This window comes from Ammospiza nelsoni, chromosome 6 (assembly GCF_027579445.1).
Source record: "Ammospiza nelsoni isolate bAmmNel1 chromosome 6, bAmmNel1.pri, whole genome shotgun sequence".
In the NCBI taxonomy this organism is placed as follows: Eukaryota; Metazoa; Chordata; class Aves; order Passeriformes; family Passerellidae; genus Ammospiza; species Ammospiza nelsoni.
The window spans coordinates 60,728,132-60,741,618 of NC_080638.1; the positions used below are offsets into that span (position 1 = coordinate 60,728,132).

At 46.0% G+C, this 13,487-nt stretch overlaps 1 protein-coding gene across 2 annotated transcripts in view; it reads left to right on the plus strand.

Moving 5' to 3' along the window:
• Positions 1-9,351, plus strand: part of SLC35F4 (solute carrier family 35 member F4) — a 120,583-nt gene extending 111,232 nt beyond the window's left edge. For both annotated transcript variants that reach the window (XM_059474734.1, XM_059474733.1), the window contains 4 exons: positions 4,484-4,609; positions 5,859-6,051; positions 7,358-7,447; positions 8,901-9,351. In XM_059474734.1, coding sequence (XP_059330717.1) covers positions 4,484-4,609; positions 5,859-6,051; positions 7,358-7,447; positions 8,901-9,142 — 651 coding nt within the window. In that variant the 3' untranslated portion in view covers positions 9,143-9,351. The remainder of the gene's footprint in view (positions 1-4,483; positions 4,610-5,858; positions 6,052-7,357; positions 7,448-8,900) is intronic.
• Positions 9,352-13,487: the final 4,136 nt, after the last annotated feature.

The window sequence follows — 13,487 nt, forward strand, 5'->3', positions numbered from 1 at the left end:
TCCAACCTAACCCCAACACCTCAACTCACCCCCAGCACCCAGTGCCACATCCAGGCTTTGTTAAACACACCCAGGGATGGGGACTGCACCACCTCCCTGGGCAGCCATTCCAGAACTTTCTCACCCTTTCTGTAAAACACTTTTCCCTGCTATCCAACCTGTATTTCCCCTGGTGCAGCTGGAGGCTGTGTGCTCTGGCTGTGTCAGTGCTGCTGCAGACAGAGCCCAGCCCCAGCTGAGCACAGGCACCTTTCAGGGGCTGTGCAGAGTGATGGGGGCAGCCCTGAGTCTCCTTTTCTCCAGGCTGAGCACCCCCAGCTCCCTCAGGGCTTCCTCACAGGGTTTGTGTTCCAAGTGCTTGGGACAGCAGTGGCTCTGCAGTGAATTCCCAGCTCCCTGTCTGCAAAAGGCTGCTCACAAAGTTTCAGCTGCTGTGTCTGTGTTGGAGGCACCAGAGTTGTGTGCTCTGCAGGGAGAGCCTCGTGCCATCCGTGGTGAAGCTGTAGCACCCACCCGAGAGAGAAAAGCACCAGGGGAGGTTTGGGTTGGGTATCAGGAGAGATTTCTTCACAGAAAGGATGGTCAGGTGGTGAACAGGCTGCCCAGGAAAGTGGTGGAGTCACCATTCCTGGAGGTGTTCAGGAAATGTGTAGACGTGATGCTTTGGGATATAGTTTCAGGTGGATCTGGCAGTGTTAGGTGGAGGGTTGGACTCAGTGAGGTCTTTTCCACCCTTAACAATTCTCTGGTTCTATTTACCTATAAAAGCAGTGCAGGTAGAGCTCAGGTACCTTGAAGTACCTCCTGCCCTGGGCAAGGACACACAAAACCATCCCTGCCTGCACCCTGGCCTTTGCTTGGACACTGCTGAACTTCTCTCTCTCAAATTAATAACACATCCATGTTACACTTTGGGAAGTCCAGACAGCTTTGGCTCAAAGCAAGCACAAATATTTTAAAAACTTTACATATTTAAGTAGTTCTGCTGGCTTTTGCTGCTTAGATTTAGACACATGCTTATATGTTTGCATGTTTAAGCCCTTGGTTGGGCTTCAGTGTGGAGTTGACTCAGTGTGTTTTAAGTAGGTGCAGAGTAGTTTGGGGACATTTTTCTCCCCCGAAAATGTTGACTTCAGCCTGGAGGAGTTTCTTCCCCATGCTTAAAGGTGTTCCATGCCAGGTTGGAGGGGCTTGGAGCAATCTGACCTAGTGGAAGGTGTCCCTGCCATGGCAGGGTGTTGGAACTGTATGATCTTTCAAGTTCTCTTCCAACCCAAACCATTCTGTGATTCTTTACCCCTCATTTTCTGCTGTGCTCCACATAGGAAAAAAAAATGTTTCTGATAAACTGTTGGTTCGCCTTGCTCCCTTTCAGGGAAAAAAGGAAAAAAACGAGGCAGGCTAATTTCATTCCTTACCTAGGAGGCTCCAGAAGAAAGTTACTACACTCTTCCATTAATTAAAAGCCTCGTTTAATGAGCTGACAGCCACCTTTGCTTCCCTGTGACCTTGCAGAGCTGCCTGCAGATGTGAGCTCAGGTTTCTAAAGCCAGCACCCGAGGCAGGCACAGGTCAGCTGTGCTGATGCCCTGGAATGGAACATGCAGGAGGAGCCTGAAATTTAAATAATGTTTTTGCTGTTTTCAGTCTCAGGAGGTGTTGATGCTCCACATGTGTCCATCATTTTAGTTGTTTCATGGGGGGAAAAAGTGCTTGGCTTTATAAATAATTGATTAAATTAGGGATCTGGCTCTCTAAATTCGGTTTCGACAGACTGGGAGTGAGTTTTTCATGGTAGGAATAAAGGGGATGATGAATGTACTCATTTTCACTGACGCAAGGAAAGGGCTGAGCAGTGAGGGCATCAAAAGTTAAATCTGCATCCTTGCCCTTGGAAGGAGGGCATCACCACATTGGACTCTGCTGTTCTGCCTTCTGAGGCTGACACATTGCTGGAAATCCTCCAGCTGGCAGCTGAAATCCTGAATTTCTGTGCAGGGCAGGATGTGAAGGGCAGCCAGGCAGGGCAGGGGGGTTCTGCAGTCCCAGAGGAGAGGCTGGGACTGTCCCCTGACCCCTGGCTGTCCCTGGGCATTGCTTTGAGGCTGGGATATCTATGATGTCTCCCAGGATGGCCCCACTGCTGGAATGTGTTATCCTGGGGAGGAAAAGGGGGAAACCTCCTGGTCCCCTCTCTCTTGCTAAAACCCTCCCAGACTTCATCACACCACTGAGAGACTGGGGGGACTCCAGCCCATGGGTCTTGGTTTGAACAGACAGGTGTCTGCTAAGGAAGGCAGGAGCCTCCCTTGAAATGGAAAATGTAAACCTCCTTCCCTCCAAATTATTATGATTTTGAAATTAAAAGGCTTTCAGGCAAAGGTATGGGAATAGGAATAACAGTTCTTTACTAGGAAAACTAAAAAAAAAAATAAAAAACACCAAAAAAACCCTCCCAAATCTAATTGTACAAAAACCCCAAAAAACTACTGCCATAGTCAGACCATGCCCTGCCCCCTGTGTGTCAGGGGGTGTCCCAGCCCCATGCCATGGGGGCTCAGCCCTCCTGCAGTGCCAGCTGTGGCTCTGCTGCAGCAGGGATCCTGCACAAGGGGGGAGTTTTCCTCTGCAGCTCCAGGGCTGCTGCAGATGGGCCTGGGCTCCTCTGGCAATGCAGGGCAGCAGAAAGCTGCTCCTCTGGCAATGCAGGGGGCAAAGGCTGCTGGGGTGTCCCAACCCTCAGATTGGATCCAGGCAGGAATGCTTGGCTCCTCCCCTGGGCGGAGCATCTCCCCATGGGATGCTGGCATTGGATCAGCCCTGCAGGGACACTCAGTGGCCATGGACAGAAGAGAATTAATAATTGATAGCCCATTAACAGAAGAGATCTGGAGGGAAGAGATAAAGTAAAAACTGCCCCATGAACAGCAGAGAACAGATGGCAGTAGAATACCCCCATTTCCAGCCTAAGGCACCACAGCACTGGGGGATCAGGATTTCAGCTCCATGTCATGGTGAATTTGGAGTATCAGTGGTACCCTCAGGTTTTGCTCACCTGTGTCCTGGAGTTGGGATGTTTTACATGGAAGCAAGGTGGTACATAGACTTGCAGTGGGGTTTGTGCCTTTGGCACAGCCACTGCCATGTGAGGGGACACCTGTGTGCCTCAAGGACTGGTGAAATAGGGCTGATGGTGAGGGGGAAGGACTCACAGCTGCACCCAGGAGATGAGTTTTCCTGGGAAGATGCTGGATGCCTATAGGATTTAGGAGCACTGACATTTTTACCTGGAGTCTCTGAGACTGGCCCTGCCCTAGCAGGTGATTCTGGGTTCCCCATTGTCCCCTGTGTGGGAACAGCTGCACCTGAGTCAGTTGTGTGTCCCTGTCCTGTGTGTCCCTTGAAACATGGTTTGCTCTGCTGTCTGGCTCTGCTGAAGTTATCTTGTGGGATTTTTGGTGCTTTTTTGTTGCCTCAGTCTGGCTCACATCTGCCTGGGTTGAGTGTCAGTGGTTTTCTGGGACTCTTGGCAAAACTGTGAGCTCTGAAATGCTGTTTTACAGGAGGGCACATGTTTGGATCAAGATGAAGTCTTTGAAGTCTGTGGGCCGAAGCTTATTTTTAAATCCAGGACTGAATATTTCTTAGATGAAGTTCAGTGAGGTTGTCAAGAGGCAGAGTGCCCATATCACATTGTGTTGGCTCAGGAGATGTGCACTGGCTCAGGAAACACTCAGTGCAAGTTGGGTATTCAGTGCCTTTGAAGTTCACACCCCACATTTAGCTGCTGAGGGCAGTCAGGTGGAGACAGAGAGTTTTTTAAAGAATAAAACACTTTGGGCTCCCTTCCACTTCCTTAAGGTTCTTGGAGTCAAGACCCAGGATTTCAGATGTGGTGCAGTTAATGATTCCTGTTCTTTTTCTTTGAAGCTCCTTAAATGCTCTCTCTGGGATTTTCAAATGAGGCCAAAAACCTAAGCACAGATGTAAGGCTTCATGAAGAAATTTGGTCGTATCTGTCCAAAAAAACCTGTCAGGGCACACCCAAAACAGCTGTAGGAGCTCCCTGTGGTATCCTGGTATTCCAAAATACAGGGCTCGTTCCCCTGGACTAATTTCCAGGCTGTTTGGCCATCTATTATTTGCATTTCAAGTCAAATTGGTGGCTTTGATAAATATTTCTTTTGTTGTACAGTAGAGCGTGATGCCTTAAAATTCCTTGATCTTGCAGTTGCCTCTCCAAGCTGGATGTTTAGCTGACAAAATCCATAATGATGGATGTTCTGTCAGCAGGCCCCACTGCTGTAGATCCACATCCCTGTCAGTGCACAGACTTTTATTTTGCTTTACATCCCTCCCACGATCTTTCCTATTTGAGGGAAAACAAGAAAGCTCCAGGTCAGAGCAAGTGGGTAGTGACGTTCTTGAGAAGCCCCTCCCAGTGGTGATCTCAGCTTCACACTGCTTTGCTTTGTCTGTGCAGATAGTGGCAGCAATAATGGCAATCACAGGAATTGTGATGATGGCATATGCAGATGGTTTCCAGGGTGATTCAATTATCGGGGTGGCCTACGCCGTGGGATCAGCCTCCACATCTGCACTGTATAAGGTAGGGCACAACTGTTTGTTGGCACTGCTAAATTCATTCACATTAAAAAGACACAAATACAAAGAGAGTGGCTGTAAAATAAATGTTTTGTTGTGTTCCTCACTCCTGCGTCACTCACGTTGTGACAATGTCAGGAAATCTGCCCGTGAGGGTATTTAGTTGTCATCTGCCAATTACTCAGAATGGCTTTTCTTGATGAGCCTTTAATGAAATCTCCACTGCCACGCCAGGAGGAGTTTAAGATCATTTTTAAATCATGATAACAAGAGTTTATCAACACTTTTCAAAGGGGCTTTCCATGTGCAGCAGGGAGGAGAGCCAGGGGGACATTTTCTCCCCTGAAAATGTTGACTTCGGCCTTGGAGAGAGGTTTCTTCCCCATCCTTGAAGGTGTTCAGTGCCAGGTTGGAGAGGCTTGGAGCAACCTGGGCTGGTGGAAGGTGTCCCTGCCATGGCAGGGGGTTGGAACTGGATGATCTTGTAAGTTCCCTTCCAACCCAACTCATCCCAGGTCTGCCCTGCAGCCCCCTGGCACAGGCTGGGCTCAGAGCCCTGGTGTGAGCCTGGCACAGGCAGTTCTTTAGAGACCCTTCTGCTTGCAAGAAGTGGCTGCTCTGGAGGGTGAGGGCTGGGAAAGGCAAGGATTCTGTCTCAGGAACAGTTTGGGCTGAGAGTGGCTGGGTTTGTTTCCACCTGCGTGTGTAAAGTCTGGAGTGGGTTGTGGTGGAAACCCTTGCAGCTTTAGACTTATCTCATAAATTTGTTGTAGCCTTTCAGAAGTCACTCAAAGTCCATGAATTGAGGCTCATAGAGGACAGGTTCTCACAGAGTGAGCCCTTCCTGGCTGGTTTTCCTCTCACAGCAGGGTCATGCTATGGAAGTCACTGGAGCCTCCTCCCAAACCCCAGCATTGCCACACTCAGCCCAAATCCTCTACACTTACTGTATGAATGGAGTGTTCTTGAATTCTTGGTTTATTCTTGGATTTTCCTGGTTTCTTCTACACATGCTCCTCGTGGCATCTTGTGTAAAGCTTTGTTATACAGACTCAGCCATCCCCATGGTAAAGAGATGGAGCTAAAGCCCAGGAAAGGGCAGAAATCCCACCAAAGATCCCCTTGCAAGACTCCTGTGTAGGAAAAGGACTGGGCTGTGGCAAGTTGGCCTTTGCTGCACTCTCCCCAAGGGAATGGAGTGCTTCCATGATAGCCATGGAATCTAAACCCCTCCTCTCTCCTCTCCTCTGCAGGTTTTGTTCAAAATGTTTCTTGGGAGTGCAAACTTTGGGGAGGCAGCTCACTTCGTGTCCACCCTGGGCTTCTTCAACTTCATCTTCATCTCCATCACCCCCATCATCCTCTACTTCACAAAAGTGGAGTACTGGTACCCCTTCTCTGCTGTGCCATGGGGTTACCTGTGTGGAGTGGCTGGCCTCTGGTTAGGTAAGTGAGAAAAAAAATTTATTTGTTTATTTATTTTACTAGGTAAATGATAAAACTATTTATTTATTTATTTTACCCCTCCAACCCTTTATAAAATTGGCCTCAGGCACAAACAATTTCCCCCCTGTCCCCTTAAGCAGCTGAGCTCTCTCACAGATTAATCCTGGTCCCAATGCAAACTGCTGCTCCTTAGAAATGATTCATATTTTTCATTAAACTTCATGAAACATTACTATTAATTGAGATACAGTTAATAATTGATAGGTAAGCATAGTTATAATTAATAATAATTAATAATTAACAGTAATAGCAGGGAGTAAACATGAAGCAGCACTACTAATTGCCCATTTTTTCATTGGTGTGGTAGTTCCACACCAATGCCTCTGTCTCTGGCACAGCTTGACTGCTTTAAATCCCATTTCAAGGGGCTGCATGTTCCCAGTTAGCTCCTGGGGGATGTTTGTGCTGGGACACCTTTCTGGGGGTGCTGCAGGCCCTGGGCAGAGCTCACATAAGGCTCCCTCTTTCTGAGCCAGAATTGCCAGCAAAATATCTATTAGATTCAGCCCAGGGGGATTTTAATTTCCACACATAACAACATCCTTTCCTTTGGTAAAGTCTCTTTTATTCCATAATTGAAGAGGTTTTTGTCTCACTAGTGTTTATTAAATGGAAGCAAAGAAAATGTCATTGCCAATCCCATCCTGAGCTGTGGCCAGGCTGAGCTGCTGGGAGCTCCTTGAGCTGCTCCAGCCACAGCTGCAGCTGCCCTGTGAGCTCCTGGGGGACCAAAATTAGGGATAATTTATCACCCAAGTGTAGAAACCCAACCTCATGCAGGGGACTCAGCAGTAGGACTGGGTGGTGGATGATCAACAACTTAAGTTTGTTTTTAATCTTTCAAGGAAAAGTTAAACTTAAGCAAACTTTAAGGGTTTTTTTTTAATCTTTCAATGACATTGGAGCTCTCTGGGAGTGCTGTCATGTAACAAAAAAAAACCCCAAAAGAACAAAAGACCAGGTTTTTTGTACCTGATTAAAGCCTGTGCAAAGCCATGGAATATGATAACCTCAATATTATGGTTTGTGAAAGGCCATTCAACCCTCCCCTTTCCCTTGTGAAGAATTTCCTCTAATTTCACGCTCATATAGAGAAAAACAAAATCAATCACTTTGTAATAACTCCCTCATTGTGGTATGGGTACTTAATATCACATATTGTACCTTTAGTGTCTAGGGGGAGGATAAACGTCTCACTCTGGTGTTTTCCCCATTTTCATGGGTTATTTTCTCTGTTTTTCCCTAGCTTTCAACATCCTGGTTAACGTTGGGGTGGTGCTGACCTACCCCATCCTGATCTCCATCGGCACCGTGCTCAGTGTCCCTGGAAATGCAGGTACCAGTGCCACAGCTGCTGCTGCCAGAATGAGCCCAGGGGAGCTCAGAAATCAGTTTATTGCTTAAATAATTTGTTGGTTAGAAATTTAAGACAGAGTCCTGTCTTAAAAAATCTCTGCTCTTGAACAGCTCTCTGCTCTTCAGTCTCAGCCTCATCACCCTTAGGGGTTTGAGCACAGAAAAAATCTGGTTTTGGGGAATGCAGATGTAAAGCCATGCCTGTGGGAGGCTGCCTGAGGCTCAGGTGGGCTCTGGGGGCTGCTGTGGAGCTGGGAGGATGGGCCTGGAGGCACCTGGAGCTCTCTGGCCCATGGCTGCTCTCTCCCCATCCCTGGTTCCTGCAGCCTGAGGGAGCTCTCTGCTGATGCAGCCTCTTGTGGATAAAGAGTTACCGTAAAGTTCCTTCTGTCTCAGAAATCACAGAATCACAGGGTCATTAAGGCTGGAAAAGACCTCCAAGGTGATCAAGTCCAACCCTCAACCAAACATCCCTGTGCTCACTAAACCATGAAGTTCCATGTCCACTCATTTTTTGGACGCTTTGAGGGAAGGTGACTGCACCACTGCCCTGGGCAGCCTGTGCCTTACCAATCTTTCAAAGAAGAATTTTTTTCTGAATATCCAGTCTGTCCCAACTTGGGGTCTTTTCCCTTTCTCCTGTCCCTTGTTCCCTGGGAGCAGAGCCTGAGCCCCACCTTATTGTGTTTGGGTTCCCCCCAAATGAAGGAAGGAATGGTGAATCTGACTTCACGTTCTTAGAAGGCTAATTTATTATTTTAGGATACTATATTATATTAAAGAATACTAAACTAAACTATACTAAAGAATACAGAAAGGATACTTACAGAATTCTAAAAAGATAATAATGAAAATTTGTGACTCTCTTCAGAGTCCTGACACAGCTTGGCCCTAATTGGCCAATGAGTCAAAACAACTCACAGCAGAACCCAATGAAACAATCACCTGTGGGTAAACAATCTCCAAACACATTCCACATGTGAACACAACACAGGAGAAGCAAATGAGATAATTATTGTTTTTTTTTTTTTTTTTTCTATGAGGCTTCTCAGCTTCCCAGGAGAAAAATCCCGCGTGAAGGGATTTTTTTCCCAGAGAATGTGAATGCCACAGCACCTGGCTGCACCCTCTTCTTGCAGAAGGTCCCCCCTGAGCCTCCTTTTCTCCAGGCTGAGCCCCCTTCACCATGGAACTCCTGAGGTTTAATCCAGCCCCTCCAGGCTTCCTCAGAGCCTGCACAAGGGGGTGAGGACAGAGGAGCTGTGGCACCTCCAGCACTGCCCTGTCAGATCAAAACTCAGGGAGATCTGAGAGCCCCACGGCCAGTGTCACCCCCACAGTGTGACAAAGGGTCACAGGGACGTTCCAGGCTGCTCCTGGTGCCATCCCCCACCCTGCTGCTGTTCTGATTCCGTTCTTTCCTCTCCTGCCAGCCGTGGACCTGTTGAAGCACAAAATGATCTTCAGCGTGGTGCGGCTGGGGGCCACCATCATCATCTGCATGGGCTTCCTGCTCATGCTGCTGCCTGAGGAGTGGGACGAGATCACCCTGAGGTTCATCAACAGCCTGAAGGAGAAGAAGAGCGAGGATCACTCCGAGGACATCACGGAATCCAGCGTGCACACGAGGAGCAGGAGCAGAGCCAACGGGACAGTGTCCATCCCGCTGGCGTAGGGCTGGAGGAGCCTCCCTGCAGGCAGATGTATATTCTGTGAATATAGCTTAACTCTCCTCACCACCTGTATGCTTCAAAAAACGTCATCTAACCTGAGCAGGGGGTGAACTGTAAGATAAGAGAAGTACATCTATAATAAATGTTTACATTTATACACTTAACAAGGAACGGGTGTAAATAACTGCAATAAAATCTTTTGTAATAAACAGATCTTTGAGTTTGTGTCTTTTTGAGCTGGTGAGTTTAAAATGTGGATCAAGTTTACATCGTTTATCTCTCTTTGCTGGCAGAGGTAGAGCCATTTTGGAGGATACAAATCTTGGATATTTCCAGCTAAATCTCAACATTTAACATCTTGACTTGCTTTCAATGAAGTGCCCTTTCAGCGAGGTAGCAGTTTTGGAAAAGCATTGCAAACCTCTCCTGGCATTTTGGAGAATTTATTTCTGATGTTCACATTGATATTCCCAATTATTATCAGAATAAATATTCCATGGTGTGCAGAACATGAGGCCTCTCCTCCCCGACCACGCTGAGCTTTGCCTCCTTCCAAAACCACATTTCTAAAAGTGGTGCTGGAATTTGAGTGCCTTTAGTAAAGCAAAAAATAGCTTTATTTAGCTTGTTTTCTCCCCAGAAAAGCTGCACTCCCATCTGAGTGCAGGAATTTCAGGAGAGGTGGAACCCCCTGGATTGCCATTGCTATCCCTGGGAAATGCCATTTCCTATTTTCTAGAGCATTGGGACAAATGAACATTTTTCTTAACCTCTACTGTGGAAAAGTCTTTCAAAAGCCAAATGAAACCAACCAACCTCTCAATCCCTTCCCTAGGCTGCTGCTGTGTAATTTAGGCTGGTTTGCATCATTCCTGGGATTGACCACTCAGGACTGTCTTTATTTGAGAGCACTTGATAGGCAGACAAACTTTATTTTTTTAAAGGAAGAATAAAACCAGCTGGAGAGTAGTTGGTCAAAACACACTGGAGTGGGTTTTGATGATGTTTCTGCCAGGGGAAAAAAATAATGTAGATAATAATTTATTTGACTCTTCTATTGCATGCTTTTAAAATCTTTAAATGTTCATGTCTAAACTGTTCCTTGCAGCCAGCAGAGAAGAAAAAATATTTGTATGTATTTAAAAAAAAAAAACCACAAACTTGGGCTCTTTCATCAAATGGCTGCAGAATCAGGGCTGCAAAAACCAACCCAAGTGTCCCCTATGCCCTAAACCCAGAGAGAGGTGTAAGGTTTGCACGCACACACAAGCCTCTTACAGTTCCAGGTCTGCTGCTTTTGAGAGGAGACAGACAAAAAATATTGCAAAAAAGTTAATTATAAAGATACTGATGGGCTGAAAGCACCCAGCACATGGCAGCGTGGCCTCTCCCCACAGTTTAGGAGCTGATACATCCATTTCCATTGCTAGATAGCTTTGGGGATGTGTTTTACTGAAATTTTGGCTCCTGCCAAACTGAACACATGGGGAAAACAAAACTTTCAGCATGTATTGATGAGTACTTTTTGGCAAGCAGCCTCATGGCAGCATCTTCAGGCCCAGGACTGGATCCTTTAAGGAAATCATTGAGAATTCTGCAGGGAAAAATCCTGTGAAATCCCATGGTTTGAGTCAGCTTTCCCCTGCTTGAGTCATTCCATGGCCAGGGGCACAGGGTGGTAAAAACACAGTGATCCCAGCAAGGAAGGCTTGAGCAGAGCACCCCTGCTTTGGCTTGATCTTCTCAGAATGATTCAGGATGCAATATTCAGGTGGGTGAATTCTTTGCTTCTTTTTGCCAAGGTTGGGATTAAATGCTCAAGATGGAATTTCTTGTTGGGACTCAGGTGCTTGTTAGTTCCTATCTATGTCACAGTCTCACAGACCCTGAGTTCTACAGCACTTCACTCTAACAAACTAAAAATGGAGCCCCATCTCTCTCTCTACAAGGCCTTTGAAGGATAAACTGTCCAATTAAGAAATGACACCTAAATTATTTTTACTTTTAACCCAATAACCAACCACCCCTCTCCAGCAATGGGGACTTTTTTATGCAATTACACAAAACCACCCAAACCCATGGAGAAGAAGGTAAAGAAGAAGGACCAGCCTCCACCCTAAAACCTCTATCTTGCTTTATATATATTACTATATTCTAAACCTTTAAGTTTTCCACCACACACACTTCCATTCAAACTCCACACCCACAATCCCAGTTCTGTCATTCCATTTTGGAAGCCTCCACAGCCTCAGGTCAATGCAGTGTTCTCTTGGGGGTCAGTGCCAGTCAGCAGAGGAAGTCTAAAATTCTCACTAACCAGGGCTCCAACAGAATAGCTCGTAAAAATCTTTTAGTCCCACACCCCTGCCATGGGCAGGGACACCTTCCACTATTCCAGGTTGCTCCAAGCCCCATCCAACCTGGCCTGGAACACTTCCAGGGATCCAAGGCAGCCACAGCTTCTCTGGGCACCTTCCCAGATGTTTCCAGGGGTGCTGATCCCCCTCAGCAGTGCCTTAAACCCCCTCCTTCTCCCTCTGCCCAGCCTCCAGTTCAAATTCCTCATTCAGCATGGACATGATGATTTTCTCTGGAGTGCAGCTCAGCCTCTCAGCTGGAGAAAACCCCACCAAACCCAAGAAATCAGACAACAAACAGGGAATCTTTGGCCTGATGCTGTTGGTGATCCATCAGAGGAACAGCAAACCAATAATCACCCCCATTAAGGGGTTGGACTTCCCCACTTCCACTGCCGTGGGTGTCTCTGGCAGCCCCTTCTGCCCTCCCCACCAATGTGAGGCTCCATTTATGTGGCACCATCTCCCAAGGAAAATGCCACTTTTGATCCAGCAGCTGTGTTATCAGATTCTCCTTATCATTGGAGGAGAACAGAACGTGTCCGTTTGTCCAGCCTCCTGTATCCACAGGAGCTGCAGAGCCTGCAATTATGGCAAATAGATATCACAAAATATCCATCTTTTGGGAAATTCAGAAATATCCATGTATCACTAGACAGCTTTTCAGGCGCAGGTTTTGCCACCTTGCAAACAGGAGGAACAGCCAAGCACGTTTGCCATCACTTTTTGCAGGCATTTTCTTCACTAGGTGGGCCTCCAGAAATAAAAACAATATTGCAGCCTACACAGGGAAAGAAGGAGCCACATTTTTAATGGATTGGGGTGTTTGTCACACCTTTGGCATTCCATGGCAATCATTGAGAGAATGCATCACACTTTGTAATCCCTCCCTGCCAAGCTGACAGTCAGGGCAAGCTTCTGTCATTGCTTTTGATGAAAAAATGCATGACTCAGTTTTGCTTGTTCAAAGGTGTTTGGCAAAGCACTCTCAATGGTCATTGTTCATTTTTCTGCTCTTGCATTTCCTTCCTCTAAGAATCCTGGCAGTGAAGAACGTGCTCTAATATGCGAAACAAAATATTTGTTATTTCTCTGCTGTAAAACCTGATGCAAACATGAAAGGTAATGATACAAACTATGATTATCAACTTCCTTTAAGCCTGATCCTTCTATTTTTCTATTCTGGAGCATCCCCAGCAGTGCCTGCCCACTCTGGGCAGTGTCATCAGCACCACCCTTGTCCCCAGCTTGGGCTGAGCTAAGATCAATGTCAAAAGCAGCAGAGGGAGGAAGGAGCTGTGTTCCTTGACCTCAGACGTGTAACAGCAAGCTCTATCACCACAGCAGTTTGTGTCCCATCCAGGGGTGTTTTCCTCTCTTTGCTGATCCATTTGTTCACTGCCTGAACGTGCTGCAAGCAGGATCAACACCAGCCTGCATTGCTGGGCTTGTTCCTGCTTCACCCACTGGGGATTGGCACAAAAGCCCAGGTGTTATTTTGGCAAAAATCCACCCCTCCCACTTTCCATCTCCTCCTTTGCCCGCGGTTTTTTGTGATTTAAAATTCATTTCTGAGGAAAAGCTTGAAGGCAGGGGTGATCCCCTGCTGCAGTTGGGTGTTTGAGTGGTTCCCCATTGTATTTGCATTGGAAGGAATGATGAATCTGGCTCCATGTTCTCAGAATGCTAATTTATTATTTTATAATATATATAAAAGTATATAAAATATACTAATATTAAAGTATATACAATATATAATATATTAATTAATATATCAATCAATATATTATATTAATATATTAATATACTATATAGTACATATTAATATAATTACAAAATATATTAATATAAAGCTAACATTAATTTTCTATATTAATATTAATCACGATATATGTATTAATATTTTATAATTAATATTAATATCAATTATAATATATACTAATTTTTATAATTATTTTTATAATATTATATTAAAGAATACTATACTATA